This window comes from Pleurodeles waltl, chromosome 4_1 (assembly GCF_031143425.1).
Source record: "Pleurodeles waltl isolate 20211129_DDA chromosome 4_1, aPleWal1.hap1.20221129, whole genome shotgun sequence".
Lineage (NCBI taxonomy): Eukaryota > Metazoa > Chordata > Amphibia > Caudata > Salamandridae > Pleurodeles > Pleurodeles waltl.
This window is the reverse complement of record NC_090442.1, coordinates 199,459,268-199,480,178: the sequence shown is the minus strand read 5'-3', so window position 1 is coordinate 199,480,178 and position 20,911 is coordinate 199,459,268. Positions and strand designations below refer to the sequence as shown.

The 20,911-nt window shown below is 43.9% G+C and overlaps 1 protein-coding gene across 6 annotated transcripts in view; it reads left to right on the top strand.

Annotated features, from left to right (window-relative positions):
- Positions 1–12,672: 12,672 nt before the first annotated feature.
- Positions 12,673–20,911, top strand: part of WNK1 (WNK lysine deficient protein kinase 1) — a 669,373-nt gene continuing 661,134 nt past the window's right edge. For 4 of the 6 annotated variants that reach the window (XM_069228119.1, XM_069228120.1, XM_069228118.1 and 1 more), the window contains exon 1: positions 12,674–14,475. In XM_069228119.1, the coding sequence (XP_069084220.1) occupies positions 13,816–14,475 (660 nt within the window). In that variant the 5' untranslated portion in view covers positions 12,674–13,815. Of the gene's footprint in view, positions 14,476–20,911 lie in introns of all 6 variants that reach the window. The other 2 variants (XM_069228121.1, XM_069228122.1) reach the window with 2 other exon arrangements.

Here is a 20,911-nt window from a genome sequence, read left to right as displayed (position 1 = left end):
GAAAAAGGCTAAGACAGTGAGAGGTTATATAGTGGGGGAATAGATATGGAGAAAGTAAAATGGGGACAAACTGGTCTCGGGAGGCTGGAATGGGGTAGCAGCTAAGGTGGGAAGGTGAGTGTAAAAACAAAGGGGAATTGGAGGGCTCAAAATTGGTGAATTGGTATATAGGGCCAGCACTAGGCATGGGCAGTGTGGCAGCTGCACAGGGCCCCACTCCTGCTCAAAAACAGGGGGAATCGCACCAGAGCACTGCCTTTAAACTATTCCAGTGATGCGCAGGTCTAGCTGCGAGGCCCAAGGGAAGAGGGGGCCCCCTCCCGTTGGATATCGCAGCCATGGTCTGACAGGGCTTCAGATTATTCGTTGCATCTGCATTATAACAGCGGTTAGATGGGTACTTGAAGTGCCCTTAGGTGTGAAGTGAGCCCAGCCCTTGTGTGAATGAAAAGCAGAGTGCCGTGCAGGGCTCACAACAAAAGAAAGAATCATGCCCTGTTACCGAAGGCCATTACTCACTTGGAGATGGGGAAGAGGAGCATTTCATGGCAAAATCAGTGTGAGTCTGGGCGGAAAAAAAAGAAAATATATATATATATATATATATATATATACACACACACATATATATATATATATATATATATATATGTATATATATATATATATATATATACACACACATATATATATATATATATATATATATATATATATATACACACACATATATATATATATATATATGTATATATATATATATATATATATATATATATATATATATATATATATATATATATATATATATATATATATATATATATATATACACACACACACACACATGAACACGCACACAAAATAATTTGATCCAGTAGTTGCCAGTGGGCAGACATACACCAAAGGGAAAGACGAAGGAAGTGATAGATGGAAACCTCACAAAGGAAGAAAGCAGGAACCCACAAAAGAAAGCTAAAGGGGCAAAGAGTATCTAGGAGTGGATTAAAGAGGCCAGGGGTGGGTTCAGGAGTACACAACCTTGCTATTCAGGGCACTGACATTTAATACCGCCGAAGTGTAATTATGTTGTGTGGTATGGATATAAGTGGAGTGGCCTGGATTGAAACTATGTGTAATGATTTTGAATTATATTGTGTGGATTGCAATTATGTGGTGTGGAGTGGAATTATGTAGGTTTCAGTGGAATTGTTTGGCTTTAAATTGGGTTGCTTGAATTGTATGGCGCTGAGTGGAGCTATGTGAATTGGAATTATGTGGGTAGGAATTATGTGATATTGTGTGTAGGGTAATTATGTTGAGTGGGATGGTGTCATGGAGAGTGATTATGTGGAGTAGTTTGTGTTATGGAGTGGCGTGAAGGGGATTTATGTGGAGTGGCATTGAATTATATAGCATGATGTGGAATTCTATGGTGTGTATTGGATGTATGTGGTGTTTTGTGGAATTGTGTGTTGTGGAGTGGAATTATGTGGTTTGGTCTGAAATTATGTGGTGTGGAGTGGAATTGTGTGGACTGGAATTATGTTGAATGGTGTGGAATTGTGTGGCATTGGATTGTGTGGTGCTGCGTTTGTCAAGGGCCGGTATAGCAGGTCAAAATGAGTGAAATGTAAGCGGTGATAGTACTTCTGCCAGTTATGCCAGTTATATATGAGAATCTGCTATTACTGAATGGCCAGTAAGGCACATAACGTTTTTTAGCACATAAATCATATAAGCCCATGTAAAAACAATGCTATAGGTGCAAGTGTGTGTTTAATACTAAAATCAATCTGGGCTCAGGAATTAAAAATGGAGCACAACCTGTGCACAGAGCGCCAGCTAGCAACAAGGCACCATAAATATAATTTGGAACATACTGATGCAGAATCAACCATATTAAATATATATGTAGCCTTTTGCTAAATTTGCAACAAACCGTACTGTAAAAGGCCAATAGAGCATCGGAAATCACAAGCCCTTGAGGAGAGACGAGATGACTGCACTTCCTCGCGTTGTGTAAACGTCTGAACAGAAATTGGACAATAAGGCTGGAAAAGTATTTTATTTTTAATTTTAACGGAATAAAAAGTCTTGCAAGCATTCTTGCCTCGCATTTCAAGGAGCAGAGCAGCTTGAGAAGATTTATGGCCCCAATAAAGGAGATAAGCTATGCCCTGCGTGCAATGTTGTGAGTGAGGGGCACTGGAGAGAGAGACTCGAGATGTGATGTGATCCAATGCTAAGCAAGATTCACATCATTGCATCTAGGTTTAGCTACATTCTACCAGAAAGGGCATATTGTGGCTTTTGTGAGCAGTAAGCTAAACGGCTGGGTGTTTCTTATGTAAAATAAGCTTATTTTAGGAGTCCGAGGTAAACAAGGACAGCATTGGAATAAAGCCAAAACAAATGTCAGCAACATGAGAGGAGATGGGAAGAACGGAATGCTGCAATAAAATGCAGTCAGCTACCAGCCTAAAACACCCACAGTGAAAGGGGAGCACCAAAGCAATAAAAAAAATAGTTCGTCACAGCAACAGATAAAGAAACCAAAGAGGAATAAAACAGCAGTTGGTCACTGCTCTGAAGCAGAAAAAGGAGGGCAAAAAAGGCAGACCTGACCACTAGCAAGCAAGAAGTTTTAAAGGACACTGCAACCAACAAATGAAATCGCTTTAAGCCATAAGAAGTAAATTAAAAGTATACACAATGTCGAATGCTTAAGCTCAACCTAAAAAGCCACATTTCTTTAACACATGGAAGCGCTTCATTTTAGTACATTTGGTTATATCACTGCATTGAGATTTATTTAGTGAAAGTTAGAGTTTTTGAAAATGAACTGATACACATTTGTGCCCTGGCCCTGATGGTAATGGCATTAGCGGTAAACTGGAATTATGGGGCAATAGAGGGCCAAAATATGCGTAGGGTGTAGTAGATTATGTGGCAATAAAAGGCAAACTATGCACCATAATGTGGCACATTTTGTAATAGTATTACTTCATTATTTTGTCATTTTTAAACTCAGTAAAACTGTTTGGGCATTGGCTGCACCTCCTTAGTACAATTTTAATACCAAAATATAGCGGTACGCAACAAAAACATTTTTAATAACTTTGAACCGTTTGCATTTTTTTTGTTAAAATCTGCAGATTATGCAGGAGATTGTGTGGCAAATGCAGCAAATGTGTAACTATGCGAAAGTCACATAATTCCAGTAGCCCTGGGTATTAGTTAACTAAGGGACGGGCCACTGGAATTGTGCCAGGAAAAGACCAAATTATGCAGCAGAGTTTAATAACTTATGCAGTAAGAAATAGCTAATTATGTGGCATAATGTGGCATATTTTGTGAAAGTATTACCTCATTATTTTGTAATTTTTTCCCTGACATTACTATGTGGGCAAATGTTTCATCTCATTAGTACCAGTATGGCACTCAAATACAAACATTTGCAGCAGAAAGATTACCCGTCAACCTTTCCACTGTGCAGAACATGTATTGCTGTGTTTCTAGTAATTTTTTATCTGTTTGGCTGGAAACAAAATTATGTTTTTGTAAAAAACTGCAGATTATGCAGCAGTTCCATTACGTGGCAAATGCAGCTAATCCATAATTATGCAGAAAACACAGCGACAGCAAAATTGCATAATGCCAATGGCCCCAGCTAAGCAGCACGACAGGGATCACATACCTAGGGTGTGGGGTAGATTCTTATTAAGCAGCAAGCACAATTATAGTCTATTACATCGATTGCAAGATATGTCTATACAATGCACTGCCTGAATGCACATAATTGAAAGGGCTCTGGTGTGCAATAATGAACAGAATGAGGGTTGGTGAGATAAAGCATCTGCCTATGATCACACAATTTGGTGAAGCAGGTAAAGCCAGATTGATTCTAGATTTCCCAGTTTCTCACTCTACTATTCAGACACTAGAGGAATATTGCTTTACAACATTAAAGCTGAATGCTTGGGGCATCAAGATGGCAGTCGCACTCTAAGTGTGCGCTGGACCCCTCCGTCATCCGCCACCATCTACGGCCTTGTTCAGCACTCCAACTGCCCGACCCAATGGTGCCCCTCTCCTGGCGGAGGAGTAGTGGCCGAGAGAAGGCGAATCGTTCCTGGGGGGTCTGATAGAGACCGCGAGGCACTAGGCCCAGACGAGGCAGCACCCAGGATGGTGGTGGCGGCCGGCTACGCCAACGACAAGACTATGCCAGGTCACAGCGCAGGGAGGCAAATACCCGGAGTGGTCCGCTGGGGACCCCAGGAGGAGACAGACCGGGCTGAAGTGCCAGGAGGGGCTGCCTTCGGTGATGTGCGGTGAAGACTGCGGCCGCTTCACGGGGAGAAGCGACCCTGTGAAGATCCGGTAGGCCCCAAACAAGAGGTATTCGTCCCGTCAGATCTGGAGATGATCCGAGGAGTGAGGGAGGAGGTGAGGCATGGCACAGTCTCTCCTGGGTGGAGGCTACAAAGGTGGAGGGAGCGGAGGGAGGAGGCCGGAGGAGGAGGAGAGTATTGATCACAGGTACGGTCGGCCTCTGCCTATGGGCATGCAGGGAACCTGGAGTGTTTCGGAGGAGAGATGAGAGACCCTCCGCCGGCCGAGCACTGGTGGGTGGAGGAGTGATGGGAGAGATGCGCTGAAGAGGGGCGGAGAGCGGCCCTGTGAACGGTGAGGGGTATACCTTGACTGTCCGGGCCCAGGGAGACCCTGGCTCGGTGAGTGGGGAGCAAGAAGACTCAGAAGCGAATGTACATGGAGGAGAACGTGCATAGCGAGAGCCATTACTGACTTGAATGAAACGTGAAGGGACTCCTACAAAGAGTGTGCGGGCAGATGGTCAATTCGAAATTGAGGCCGGGGCCCCAATCTGGCACAAGTGGCACCAGTCATGGCAGACACACAGGGGGGATGCCGAATTGAGCAAAGCGAAAAAAGAAACACCATGACGTCTGTCCCCTCAATAGAGACCTAGAGTGAATTGTGGGACCAGCTAATCCTGCGTGGTCACTGGGAGCTGCAGGTCAGTGAGTTCCTGGGAAGACTCGGTCCAGAGACCAGGGGGATCCTTGGTGCAGCAGGGAACCCTTGGTGGCCTTGTGGCCACAGGAGAACCTGACAGAGTGCCATATCCACATTAAGTGGTGGATTTGCAATGGGGAAAGATAAACAACCGAAGCTGCCCGCCACGCACTGACAAATATACTACTCTGGGGGGGGGGGAAGGGGGGGGAGTGGTGGTGTCCCATGGAGACAACAGTGGGGAACTCATGGGCACTGGTGCAGTGGACCCGCACGAAATCCTACATGCAATCCATATGTCCCAGGTGGCTGCAGAGAGCAAGATACGAAAAATATGGGTTGATATGACCTTGCTTCGCCAGGACTTAAAAGCCGCTATCGACCCTGTAATGAAAACAGAGAAGCGTGCATAAGTGGTGGAAGATGAAGTTGTGGAGTTGAAAGCTAAAGTTAGCAGTCTCCTCACCAGAACACACGAACTTCAACAACACACTGAAGATGCAGAAAATTGTCAAGGCGCAACAATCTGAGATTTGTAGGCTTTTCTGAAGGGATTGAAGTGGCAGGGACGTCTGACTTCCTAGAGGCTTGACTGAAGATGTGTATGCCATTGGATAAACTGACTCCATGGTTTGTTGTGAGGCGTGCCCACAGGGCCATGTTATCTAGGCACTTCCCCCCAAGGCATCACCTAGAGATATAGTAGCAAATTTTTTAATTTTCCAAAACTACATTCTGGAAGAAGCTTGCCACCAAGCTGAACTCCATCACAAAAATGCAAAGATTTTGATCTTTACGGATTATTTCAGAGACGTGCCGACGCTCTTATGAGCAGATAAAGCAAAAGTTAAGGGCACTCCAGATCACCTGCATGCTTCTCTTTCCTGCCTCCCTCAAGGTGCTACTCGCTGGCATAGTGCACTTCTTTGAGGCTCCTGAAGTGTCATGAGAGTGGGTGTCAGAGGAGCGTCACCTACAGCGGCATGAATGTGCAACCTCCTCACTCATGCAATCCACAAGACACTCAAATGGACCCCAGGAGCAAAAATTTGGTCAACTGAAGAGATCCCTTATGTGGTCCCGCAGGCAGCAGACAGGGGTTGGACCTGCCTCCAGCTCACCGAGGTTGGACACCTTGGCGCTGCAGTCAGTGCAGTGCAGGAATAAGTCTCCAACCCCACAGGAAGGAGAAGGTAATACAGCGAAGCTGCAAGAAGAGAGTCTGAGCCAGTCACCATTAGCGTAAATGAGTTGCAACAGGGCAGTTAACTATGTACAAGCTTAATGGGCAATACTCTAATCCTAGTGCATGGATGGGTCCACCACTCCACGTTAAGTGTGCTTTAGTTGCTGGTTGGGGCAATAAATGGGGCGACACACTTTTCTTCTGGTTGGGCGGGGAAGTGTAGGTTCGGGGGAAGTTGAGAAAGGTTGGGGGGGTGTTTGAATGGAAGTTTGTTGTAGTGCTGTTGATGTTTTCTTGTTTTCAATGCCACAAAGACAGAACTGCTCAAGGTTCTCTGAGGGAATCCCAGTTAGTTCAGCCTGGAATGATGTGCATAATAAGGTGGCCAAATGGGGTCTAGGGCGGGCCATAAACCCAGATAGTTAAACCGACAGGTTTTTCCAATGGTTACGGTTAAGGTGGTATCCTGGAATGTAAATGGGTTGCTGGACAAAATTAAGCGGACGGCAGTACTCCGTCATATGCAAGGGCTTCATCCATCCATTCTATTTCTACAAGAGACACACTTGCTGGGCACGTCTTGTCCCTTCCTGGCACGCTATGGGGTTGACCAGGTCTATCATGCAGGATTCATGTGCGGCTCCTCGGGGTTGCATTACTGATGCGAAAGGGATTTCCCATGGTGGTACATCAAACATGGCTAGACCCACAGGGCAGATACGTAGCACTAGCAGGTATAGTGGGGGACACCCCTTGAACCTGATGTGTATTTATGCAACTCCCACAGCCCTTGACTGCTTTCTGGAGGAGTTGGCGGCGGCAGTGGTTCAGATACCCCCTGGAGGAATGGTCATTGGAGGCGACATGAATGCAGTTCTGGATCCAGTGGTGGATTTTACCAGTGTAGCCTCAGAGGTTAGATGTCGACCCTTAGCGTCCCTGAGACAATGGGTGTCAAACTTGGTCTGTGCAAGGTGTTGCAGACTTGGAACCCCCCACTCAAAGCAATACACCCATACATCTGCAGCGCATCGTACACAGGCACTCATTGACATGGTTTTTATGCTGGCTGCTGATCTCCCCAAGCTTAAGCAAGTCCACATACTGGCTCAAGCATATCATATCATGCTCCGGTTCTCCCTAACATCGGTTCAACTGTCCCGACGCAGCGCCCTATGTGGCGCCTCAATGCATGACTTCTACAAAATGTGGAATATGCTGTGAACTTGAGGGAAGAGATTGTCCAATACTTTGAGCTGAATTACGGAATGGTACGTACAAAAGCAATGCTGTGGGAGGCTGGAAAAGCCACAATACAGGGCTGAGTCAACGTCCTCCTCCGAGCAGGGGAGAGAGCTGGGCAAGCCTACATTGCCTGGTTGGAGGTCAATGCGCTTCAATTGGAGAGACGAATGGCTCAGGAATGACAGGGAGCAAATGAGCACACTCTGAACCTGGAGCAGGAGTAAATAAGGGCACAAATGCTGGAGGCAGCAAAACAGTTATGGAATGCATCACAGGTGAGGGTTTATGGCTGGGGGGACAAGAACAGTAAACTGTTATACTGCTGGCCACGAAGCCCATGGAGGGACGGGTGATACCTGAGGTGGCCGATAAAACAGGAATATCTCACGTCACTCCTGCTGGGATAGCGGTCACTAGGCCCCTGGTGGAGCTAGAGGAGCCAATGTTAAATGAATTGTCCCAGCCAAGCATTCCGGAGCAGGAACGGAGGGTATTGGATCAACCCACCTTGCTAGAGGAGGTATACAAGGCCATCTCAGCGATAAAGACCAGGAAAACTCCAGGTCCGGATGGATATCCAAAGGAATTTTATTCCAAGTTTAAAGACCTTTTGGTGCCTCGACTGCTTGATCTATATGATGAAGCGTTGAAAATGGGCACCTTTCCAGATAATCTAGACCAGGCCACCATTGTGGTCCTGCCAAAGACAAAGCCACCGTCCTTGTCATGTGCAGATTACAGGCTGATATCACTGATCAATGGGGAGCTGAAGATGTATGCCACAGTGTTGGTGAACCGTCTGTGAAGGCTTCTAGAGTATTTGTTCACCCGGATCAGTGGGGGTTCATGTCAAACCACAATACTAGGCATTGTATAAGGCAGTTGAATGTCGCGCTGACGCACAGACATGTCCTTCCAGGACCTCTAGCACTGATATTAATAGATTTTGAGAAGGCTTTTAACACTGTCGACTGGGGATATTTAAGACAGATGCTCGTTAAAGCGGGTTTTGGTGACAGGTTCTGGCGTATGATAAATCTGCTCTATTACTGCCCGACGGCCAGGGTACTGGATAATGGGACGGTGTCGGAGGTGTTTCCTATCTGTAGGGGAACAAGGCAGAGATGCCCATTGTTCCCTCTTCTCTTTGGCCACTGAACCACTGGTGTGCATGCTCCAAGAGGATCCACAGATGACGGGCTGATGCTGACCTCAGGGGGAAATGGACCATGTAGCACTATGCGCAGATGATCTACTGTTGTATCTGTCCAAACTGAAAGAGAGTGGGCCCAGATGTCTCCATCTCCTGCATCAGTTTGCAGAAGCGTACGGATTTGTGATTAATCCAAAGAAATCTCTTTTGGTTCCGTTGACTGGGTCTCGAGAGGCAATTGATTGGCAATCTGAATTGCCCATAAGGCAACTTAGTTTCACCTATCTGGGAATTAAAATAGCACTGGAACCATCCCTTATACGTGCATTAAACATCACGCCGCTTGTTCATAGAGTTAAGGCGGACTTGAAGAAGTGGCACACATTACCCCTTAATATTCTGGGATGTATTGCCCTGTTCAAGATGCTGGTGTTGCCACGCTTTCTCTATCTTCACCAAAACCTTCACATACAATCATCGTCCCAAATGGTTCAGAGATGTGGGCGCAGTGATTCTGTTATACATGTAAAGTACTGACATGATTGCAAGCCTCACTTGTACTGCATCTTGGGGGCAACTGGGTATGCCTGGAAAACAGTCATATGCAAGGCTGTATCAATCCTGTTGTGTGACATATATTGCTTCGAATAAAATAAAAATGTGGTCATAAAAAAAAAAGCGGAATGTTTTAACTTTAATTCTTGGAACATGTGACTAGAGCATGGTTGACAGGCAAGGTCCACATGGCATTTTTGACAGTGTTACGTAGCGTAAACCTTGGCCATGGACATAAGAGCACTATGCAACAGACAAAGATCGCTTTCATTTTTTTTCCAGCACAGATATTTGCCTGGATTCACAGGATGCTGAGCCAAGGCTAGGATTCAAGCCTGGCTCCCCATGATGCATGGTGAGCAGCTATAACCACTAGGCCACATCACCTCTTGTGAAAGCTTGGCCCATTTTGAGCTTGAGGTTCCAAGAGAATCTCAAGCTGAGCAGAGCCAGGCCTCTGACTTGAGCTTTCAGTGGCTAGCCCTCCTATAATAGGATGCAAATAGAGTAATGTTAAGAGGGGCAGAATCCATGAAAATAATGTAAAACTCTTTTGGAGGGTAGGAGGGTGGAAGAGGAGAGGTGGGTGTAAAGAAAGAGAACAGCTAAAACAAGCTAAGAGGCCAGGGGGAGAAGAGTGGTAAGGAGCAGTGTATGGGAGGAGAAGTGGATGTAGGAAGACCAGAACCAGCAGATGCTGGTGAAAAGGGAGATGTTGATATAAAGGGAGCAGAACTAGTAACAAACGTTGAGGTAAGAGAAGGTGAGAAGGTGGGTGGAAAGATAAGAGGATAGGAACAGAGAGATTGAGGGGAAATATGGATGTAAGAGTGCCTGAATCAGAGAGACATGGTAAGATACTTGGGGAGAGATGAAGAGTAGATAATGCGGGATTCAAGTGGCTATAGCCGGGGGCTGAACCAGCAAGTGTAGATATTAGGTTGTGCAAGAGATGGGGTGAAAGGTAGAACATGGAGGGGAGAGGGGAGTGTAAGAGGGCAGAATCAGCAAAAAAAGCAAGAGGCTAGAGAAAAGTTAAACATATTTTGGACTAGTGTGGGCTGATAGGTCCATTTAGCCATCTGTTTTCAAAAACCAATCTCTTTATTATCCATGTAAAAAAATATAAAAAATAAGTTTTAGTTTTAAAATGCACGACCCACATCCTGCTGCAGTGAATACCAGTGCACGTCCTCCTGCAGCTGCATGGCATGCATGCAAGTCAGCGGTTGCAGAGAGTGCGGTATCCCGAGCAGCTCCTCCACAAAGCCTTTTAGAGACGCCTCTCCTCCTCCCCAGCTTCCTCTGCTACACAGTGATCTGAGCATGGACTATCTATATTTTCTATTGAGCTCCAATGGGACAGGGAGTCCTAGGCAGTAGAACCTCTGGGAGCGAGCACCATTTTGTGAACTAATTCATGTAGGTTTGTGCAGTGAGCAAAGACCATGGTTGCCTTTGCTTTGGTTGAGTTTGCTCCTCTTGAACTTTCTAAATCTCTCTCCCAGTAGGACAATTTCCTGCACATGTACTGACTGGAGATCTAGAGATCACAGCTCCTGCCCAGACCTCCCTTTGCAATATCTTGCCATCCTCATCCTCAGATCCCATTAGTGTAAAAATGTTTAGAAAGCTGTGGGTGGTGCTCTGTGCAAAAAACCTTCAGCAGGCTCAAAACATCTCAGCATCTTCTGAAATCTCTTTTCTACCTTTTTCTTGAGTGTCACACAATATTTGTACGTAAAAGGCAAAAAGGAGAAGTATATTGTGAGACCTTTTCTTTTGGTCAGAGGCAATAGGTGAGTGTGTGGCAGCATCTGTGGTGGATACTATTGTTTATGATTTCTGTTTCAGAACTGACTATTTAATTTGATTAAGACTTATTCCTTTTAGAAATTTTCTCTCCAAAGGTAGCAATAGTGAGAAATCAAAGCTTAATTGAGAAGTGACGGAAGTATTCCATAAAGTAAACCAATGCACATGGAGTGATCTGTTAACACTGAGCCTGTGCGAGTAGGTAGACAGTAGGTTCTGGAAGGCAGGTCTCGCATTAGAGGTTGGAAGACCAGAAGTGTTTGATAAAATACCTGGGGAGTGACTGGTGGAGATGGAAATTATCTTGCATTTAATTATCTGTTTAACCAAGATCCAATTGATTTACCTGAGGGCAGACGCAATTTGCTTATTACTTTTTAGGCCAAATATAAGTTACGTAGCATGGTTCTGGCCCTTTAGCAAATTGGCAAGTGTCTTCTCAGATAATAGGGACATATGTCTTAAATGTTTTTAAACTGTAAGTCTCTGGTATTGCTTTAGCTTTATTTTGCAAGTGAAGCACCAATTCCCCCTATTCAACGGTGTTACATTTCCTTTCCATATAGCTGTAAACTGTACAAAGTCTACTATAGTAAGTCATTTTTGTTTTGTTGCTTCAATGTATCTTTAGTGACTGACTCCCAGTATAGTTTTGGCAGTCATTTTTTCCCTGGCCCCAAACTGTTCCCCCTTTTTAAGCATCTGTTATCTGTATTTTTTAAGTTAGTTCAGCGCTTTGCATCTCTTACAAATGGAGTCTAAGAGTAATTCCTGTGTTTAGGCATTCCATCTGGTCCAGCCTTTGGTGCTTCTGCCAGCCAGTATATTAGGCAGACCACCAGTTTATAACATTTGTGCCATCTCCTCTTATGTTTTGCAAACTGCACTTTCTGTTTGCTGCAACTTTTGCTGGTTACTCACTTGATTTAACAGGTATCATCATAGATTGATCCGCCTTGTATGCTGAAAAAAGTGCCTCATCTTGAACTTCACTGGTGTAAAAGAGGGGGCAGGTCTGTGATTTGAAGTCCTGGTGTATATCTCTGCACCGATCTGCCTTGGAATCTTAATCATACACTAACCTGGAAACACTTAGTGAACAATGGAGTAATTGTATCAGTTTTGAGAGACCTGGCCTAGCTTGTTCACCCCTTTTGATTAATGTAATGTATTTCTGCTTAATACAGCCTTAAAATATATGTACCTATTTTATTAGGATTAGACATTTTAGTGATATCAGCACTGGTAAGTAGTTCCTTTTCAAAGCTGCCCCAACAATGGCAAAAATGTAATGTTCATTTGTGCACACGAGACTTAGTTCTCAGCCATACTTACTTTGATATTAATAAAAAAAATGCCACAGAAAAACACTACCTTAAATGGTTCTAGCACTTATATTTTCACCGTCTCGAATATAGGACGGCCGCTCCTGAGTCGCCTATCAATTACAAAACGTGAACTCAGTAGACGGGAAACCGTAGGGTATCTTTCAAAACTCGTCCCACCGAGGCTTCACGCTGTAACTCGCAAGTCCCCCTCCCCCGTCCGGCTCAAGCGCACAATCGCACTTCAGAAATGTTTTGCATGGAGGCGCCATAGAAATACTACAACTCCCGAAGCCCAAAGAAGTGCGGACAGTTGGTACGCGTGCGCAATAGATCACAGTCGGGCCCGAGACGAATGGCCGGTTCTTGAGAGCGCGAGACAAGCTTGGAACCGGAGGGGGCGGGGCGTGGGGGCGGCGCGCGACCGAGCTGTCTGACTCTGAGCTAGTCGCCATTTAGCCTGAGCCAGGCGGGGAAGCGGAGCTTCCTTTCAGCGGACGGTGGCCGAAACGGGACAGCCGCTGCATCCGGGGAAGTGACAGGCCCAGGGTAGGCGCGCGGGCACCGTCTGCCGCGCGGCTGTGGAATTCATTGGTGGAAGATTCGGGAATCCGGGACCTTGCCAATCAAGCTGGCTCCCCGCGGTCCGACTCTGGCCACTGCCGGCTTGTGGAGGAGCGGAGACCCCGGGACTGCAGTGACAGGCCGTGGCGGAGTCGGCGCAGCCTTGGCCTCTGGAGACAGTGGTTCGGGGGGAACCTCTCTTGGGACAAGAGCAGATGTCTACACCCATTGGTGTTGCGAGACTTCGTATCTCTCCGACATTATTGCCCTGTTCCTAGACTCCCTGCTCCCTTCTTGACCCAGCCTCTTCCCTTCTTCCGACATTCAATAGTTCCTCCCTTAAACCTTTCCCCTAACCACCGCTGCAGTTAGTTCCCCTTCCTACTTTCTCCACATCCTAAACTACTCGTATGTAACTCCTCACTCCTGGCCCTTTTCTCCCTAACTTCTACCCCGTTTTGCCCCTCCCTTTCACCCTCCTCCCTACTTGCTGTCACCTCTCAGCTGTTCACCAATTCTGAACCCTCCAATCTCCCATTGTTTTACACTCACCTTCCCCCCCTTAGCTCCTCCCCCATCCTAGCGTCTCCCCTAGTTTGTCCCCATTTTACTTTCTCCACACCTTAATCTCCCCCCCATAATGTCCTAGCCTTTTTCTCCCTAACCTAAAATCTACTTTTGCTCCTCCCCCTCAGGCCTAACCTTCCCTACTCTCACCTACATAGCTGTTCCCCATTTGTAAACCTTCTAACGCTCCTTTGTTTTACACTTGCCCTTCATTCTCATAAGCATCTCTTCACCTTAGTCTCTCACCAATGCTGGTGCATCTTCAACATGGAGTGTGAGCATAGGAGTCGTCCTGTTGTGTTACCTGCACAAGTCCCTGCCCCTCCACGCTGAGGAGGAGCAGACTTGTGCCCACTTGAGGCATGTCCACAGAACCCAAGCTTCCCAGCATGGCGTTCTTGGCACCACCACCCCGCTCTGGTTCCAGCAGCTCTGACACTTCTGTGTCTGAGAGACTTGGTGGACCAGGTCCTGGTGGTGACCACTTGGCACTGCTTGATGAATTCCGCCGCCCCCGCAGGCACACTATGGACAAGGACAGTCGGGCAGCTGAGCACCGCTTTTTTCGCCGCAGCGTCATCTGTGATTCCAATGCGACTGCCCTGGAGTTACCCAGTTGTGCGACTGCTGTTGAGCAGGGCCCGCATGAGGATCTAACAGTTGCTGTTATTCAAGGGACAACCGAGGTGCAACATGATGGGGCACATCCTAGGGAGACTACCATACATGTTTTACAAGAGAGCACAAAGAAGGAGACAGCTCTTATACAATCGACTGAGGAGGAGCGGCAGGAGGAGCTGGTGCCCCCAACAGAGGAGGTAAAAGAGGAGCACGTGCCCCAAAGTAGTCCCCCGGAAAAACCCGCTGATGACACTGAGGATTTGGAGACCAAGGCTGTGGGCTTCTCCCCTGATGGGCGATTCTTGAAGTTCGACATTGAGATCGGTCGAGGCTCCTTCAAGACAGTGTACAAAGGGTTGGACACAGAGACAACGGTGGAGGTGGCCTGGTGTGAGCTACAGGTGAGGGATGAAGCACTGCGTTGCTGCCCAGTGGCGCTCCATGGACATTTATTTTACTACTTTTAGGTTGGAAGGTCCATTTGCTGTCACCAGCATATGTGCTCAGTACTAGTTTTATTTACATGTCCATGTACACCCAAATGGTATAAGTTCATATTTAAAGGGGATTTTCTGTACAGTATGTTTTAAACTTTGAAAGGGCCGCAGTGCAAATTCTCAGAACCATCCAGTTCTTTATTTTTTCCAGTATAACCTTTGTTACTTTTCCCAACTTTAGAGCTTAAAATAAACTTAGCAGAAGCCATCTTTCTCTGTCCTTGGTATTCTCATTTCGGATGAAAAAGAGGCCTATGATACTCTCCTGCTTTGACTGAATTCATTGCTACTAGAATTCCTCATAGAGAAACAAAGTATTAGGTGTCTTTTTTTCCACTTGAAATGTGTCAGAGAATAGCAAAGAGTGAGAAAGATGACAGATACCTAAGGTAAATTTTCCAGTATTGATGCTGAGGGTGAAAGTTACAGATGTTACACTGTAAATAAGAAAATCGTTGGATAATTCTTGGATTTTATTTTTTGTCAGGCCATTCAGTTTCCAGTAGGCAGGTTCAGTGGAACGTCCCCTTTGATAGTTCATGTGGCAAATTGTTAAAAAAGGTAAACTCGCGCAGAGTAAGTTGTGAATTTTAATAATGTTTTGAAAAGGCTGCATTGTTGGTTTTGATCCTCTTCTGGATTTCTTCTCTCTCCCTGTTTGTTTGATTAATGAGTGTTAAGCATAAGGGTTTTTTAATTATGATCATGTTATTTGGCTGATAGGGATGGAGATATTGAGTATGAAGATTTAGGGGATTATCTTTTTAAGAAAGAAAATATGTTTTAATGTGAATCAATTTTCAAACAAATACATTATGGCTACACTTGTAGAGCCTTACTGTAATATGCCCACTTTTATTTTCATCCCCTGGTCCACACATTACAACTGCCTTCTACTTGCTTACTTAGAAACAAGGCTCCCTTCTTTTCTTTTTTGTGTGGACTATCTTGAATACTTGTTCTAACTGAGTCAGTTGTCCAACATCTGATCATCTCTGTTAATTTTGGTTGGTCACCTTTGGGCTACCTATTTACCAGCCATTTAGTGTTTTAGGCCTCATTTCCTACCTTTCCATCCCTATTTGGCACCCTGTTCAGTCATCTTGTGCCCAAGGAGCAGCCTGTCAATTTTTTACTCCACTTTGTCCTCTGCCAATCTTCTTTTTTTTTTTTTTTTTTTTTTTAGCTGCCTGCCTTTTGTGTTTCATATGCCAGCCTTAAATCACAAACAAAAGGGAGGGCAGTGGTAAACTGAGTCAAGAGCACTAAGTTTACTTCTTGGTTCTTGCGACAGAATACTTGCTTTCCAAATAAAAAATAAAAAAAATCCTCACCTGCTTTTCATTGCATACGTCATCATAGGAATATTTATCACTACCAAGACAAATGTTACTGGGATGGGAGCAACCAAAAATGTGGTAGCTCCAGGCTTTCCCATGGGCCTGGACCCTTGGCAAATGTGGGGCTACAGGAAAGGTCCTCCATCCTGCTCTTTTTAAAACATGTAGCCTATACAAATAGGTAGGATTGGCTGCATGTGTAATACCTTAACGTGCAAGAATATTGTGTGTGTGTTGAATTCTATTACTTCAGTATAACCAATTGTTTGCAATAAATGGCTGAAACATGTATCACTGATGTTTCTGCATGTAGGGAGATTTAATTGTTCCAGAAGTATCTGTTATGTGTCCTTTTTAATCTTATCTGTCATCCATAATTAAGAACCTGAAAAATGGACTTCATCAACTTTAAGCTTTACATATATTAATATAGATTTCCCCGCCAAATATGGGATATTTAGAGCTCCCACATTTTTGGTTAAGCCCACCGCGCAATATGTGCCGTGGCGTGCGATTAAAAAAATTCCTATGATGAAGCATGCATCAAAAGGTGGGTGAATGTTTTTTTTTTTTTTTGTTTTTTTTTAAAAATCTGATAAGGAATTTTATAGTAAACTTAGCATTCTTGACTTAGTTTACTGCTTGCCTCCTTTTATGGTTTACTGTTCAGCCAGGAATGATAGACCAGTTTACCTCTCTCTCTCCTCTTTTTTTAATGCAAACATTCATATGCTAGCCCACCTGCCTTCTCATTTATATATGCCAGTCTATTGGTTCGCCCTATCTGTCCCATTTGTGTGCTGATCCAAGTGTGTTCTTGGTCCCGTGTTCCGATCCTCCTATCTACTTGACTTCTGTTGGTGGCACTACCTTCTGTTTTCACGGCAACTGTTGGCAGCCCTGCCTTCCATCTGGTCTGAATCTGTTGGCAGCCGTCCCTTCTGTCTTCTCAGCTTCTGTAGATGGGTCTCCCATCCATCCTTTGCCTCTGGTGCAGCCCTTCCTTCTGTCATCTAGGCCTCTGCTGCTGACCCTTCCTTCTCCGTCTCTGCTGTGGCTACTGGCCCTTCCTTCCCCCGTCTCTGCTGCCGGCCCTTCCATCTACTTGACCTTTGCTGCCAGCCCTTCCTTCTATCCACTCTACCTCTGATGCCAACCTTCCCTTTGATCCTTGCAGCCTCAGCTACCGGCCCTTCCTCCGAATCACCTCGGACCCGGCCGCCGGCCCTTCCTCCGAATCCCCTCGGACCCGGCCGCCGGCCCTTCCTCCGAATCCCCTCAGTCAGTGGCTGGGATATCCACTTTATTCTTGTCACTCTAGAGATAATTCTTACATTAATTCAAGGTACTTTGCAATGAGTATTGTAGTTGTGACTGGAAAAGACACCTGCAGCATCTTGTTTTCATCCAGTGACCTACTTTAAAGATGCTGCTAGTAATGTTTAATCTGTAATGGGTTCACTATGGTTACTTGCTTCCTGAGTCTTGCATTCAATCTGTGGGTGGAATAGCAAATGTGCTTAACATTTGAGTTGTTTGTGATTAAGAGTAACTTCCTCTATTCTGTCATGTTGCTAGTATGTGCCAGTGTCCTTGTTTACTAGTGCTAATAGCAAGCATGTGTTGGAACCTTTTATCATGGTGCCTTTTACCTGACCTAAAGTTAGCCTGAAATACTGCAGTTTTTATTTTTCTGTTTGTTGGACTGATTTCCTGGTCCTAAGAAATCACAAAGGTGCCCATGCCTTTTGTAACACTGTGTTATAACCCACAACACTGATTGTAAAACTCATTAATTAACTTGTGGTGATTTGGTAACAAAATCTCCACAGAGCTGTATTTTAGGTGGAGTTTTATTAGTTTTATAAAGGTTTTGTTTTCCAACTTCCCAATATCTGATGATTAAAACTTTTTTTTTTAACTATAAAGACATTATTTTTTGGTAGTTTCCAGGTCAAGTGCCTCCCCATAGCTACAACTGTCTTTTTTAAAATCTTTTTATTGGAGTTAAACACAAGCAAAAGGAAGAACGTATTAGCGTGCATAATAAAGGCATGGTTTCATAGTGTCTGTAAGGCAGCGTCATTGTCAGTTCAGAGCAAGAGGTTGTGTGTAGTTTGGAACAGCAAATGTGTCCCTTGTTCTGACCACCATTGCGGGCTTCCTACAGTTGTTAATGTTTATTGCTAACTTTCATGGAATTAATTTTTGGTTTGGCATCAATTTCAGGTCTTATGTAGGTCTTTGTCATTTCATGAACTAAAGCTTCTGACAGTGTGATTTGTACAAAATGTAAATTTATTTCAGTTTTTGGAGGTACAGCTACAGGGATTGTTACTTCTGAGTTTATCATACCTAGTCTGCTTTCTCCATTATGAACATACAGGTTTCGTCATCTTATTTTCTAAAGGCAGCGTTTTGACATGAGCTTGATTCTCTCTTATTAGACATGCAATGATTTATTTGTAAGGATTCAGAAATAATACTGAGGTTGTGGTACTTCAAAGGTGTCTGATAATTGACGTGGTCAACCCTCTCTCAAAGGGTGTACTAAACAGCATACATTTTTTTTCTGCACTCATTCGGGTGTTATTATGGTTGCAATAAAAACAGGAAACGTGATCTGTGATAGTTATATGTACAGTCTGTTGGAACTAATGAAAAGCGCTACTGTGTTATGACTAATTTGTATTTCTGCTTTTGACTACTTCCGGTGAAAGGAAGATTTGTATTAAAAAAACGGTTCCTATCAGAATTATTGTTGCTTACAATGATTGGAGCAGGGTCGAGACTGATTTGCATATGGCTGGATCCAGCCTGAGGTGGCATGGTGGGCAAAAGAATGATGGTTTGGAATGCCACTCTGAGCAATTGCCTTTGGTGTGACTTATTCCTTCCATCATTTTTTGTGTGTTAGATGTCATGCATATTTATTAAATGGTGCAAAGGTTATAAGCAAATCAACGTTTTTTTCCAGTTGATAAGGTATTCAAAAGAATTTACCCTTTCAAGCCCACATGTCACCCTATTCAAATGCTTACATCTCTACAACTACTTTGGTTTTACACCAGACCAATCAAAGCATGCTTTGTGATTAAAGGCATGTATTCCAGCCACGTTTAATGTAAATCAGTTGAGTAGTTTTGGCCATGGGGGCAAGCAATAGTTCCTATGAGATATAAAATGGCCCCTCTTACCCTTTTTCCCCAACAAGGAACCATATGGAATTGCTGGTTCGACCTTAGTTGATTATACTAAGAGAGTGGCAAATTTAACTGTAGATTTGTTAATGTCTGTCTTTATTATGGGTGAAAATAAAACAACATCTTTTCAGTAGAAACTATGGGTAAGCTATAACTTCAGTGGCCACTGCCATTGTTCCATATATAGCCTATTTTACACACCTATCTAAATATAATTTGTGTAACGAATCGCTGAACCAGCTGGATTACAATTCTACTTTGCTAGACCAGCAGGATGATGGTTCAGTGAGCTGGATGATTGCTGCTGACAGATGCGATGAGCTAAAGGTCACTATTTAAAACCTCAGAAAGAAAGTCCCTAGCTTTCTTTTACTATTTATGTTTATTATTTATAGTTCTTAAAACAAGGTATTACTATACACAGTCAAGTTATCTATTGATTCATATATAATCTATGCTTGAAGATAACCTATTGACCTTATCTCTAGCATTTCCCAGTATTAATTTACATAGAATAACTTTCTAAATGGTAGAAAGAAGTTTGTCTTTATTTTTGTTTTTGTATTGAAGTTAACTCATACGGACAAATCTGTTTATCATCTTGTTTGCTCCATGGTTGATGCTTATTGATTGTTTTTGCGTTTTACACTTATTAGTTTCAGCACTCATTAAAATATTTAAGATGGTTGAGATGTAGGATCAGGACGGTCTAATTCTTCATAAGACTGAGCCAAGGCAAATCAAACTTGCACAAGACAATAGTGAAAGTAAAAGCCATGAATGTTATTGAATAATCTAAGATTTGTTACAGAAAATGAAAAGTGTTAATTAGCAGGAAAAGTCTCAATAGTAAATTCAAAGTAACATAAAAGGCTCAACATGAGGTCTACATCCATACAGTCAGACCAAATATAACTAAGCAAGAGAGCAGACATAGCCTGCCTCCAGAGTGTGCTAAAAGCTCAAAGTTATAAACATATATCAGTAGACAGCCTAGTGCAGTCTCTGTACAGTTAGCAATCAGGTAAACATCTGGCACATATCCCAAAAACATTGTCTTTTAGTGACAGAAGCTACACAATTTAGTTGTGAGAAGTGCTAAAATAGGGCTGTACTAGCAATGCAACACATTAAGAGAACAATCACTAGTCTAGCTTGTGAGATACAGCAAATAAGATACGTCTGGATCTAGAAACATGTGCTTTAATACATTTTTGTGCTTGAAGTGTTCGTAGGGAACATGTTTATATACTACACAAAAATAATAGTTCAACAAAGAAATGGTCCATAAGAAATACTTGAACCAAGGACCATGAAAGTTACAAAGACAGGATATGGCTTTCACAAAAGGAGCACACGTTAATAGTTATTTTTCGCTAAACAAATAAGACCATGGAATAGTCTTGTGTTTCCCTGATTTTTGTGAAACTGAAAAGCCCATAGAGAAACGCATGCACATGGAAGAGGCTCATTCACATAAAATTAAAGTGCACATTTCTTTCTGCAAACATGAATAGATGTCAGTGCAAGCTGTTTAAGGCCTAATCTTGATAACTAAACCACATCTAAATTGGGCATTATTTTTTGATGAAGACAACACAAGGAAATAGAACAAACATTGGCCACGCCAATAGGTCTCTGCAATGCGAGAGCTATTGACTTTGTCAATGTCTTTCAGCACTTATCCTGGCACATACATCTCTTTGCAGCATAAAGTAATTTTTGGGCCACAGTACAGCAGCAAAGGGTTTATCAGTAAGTGCCATTGGATCGACCCTTTGATGCTGCAGTGCTTTA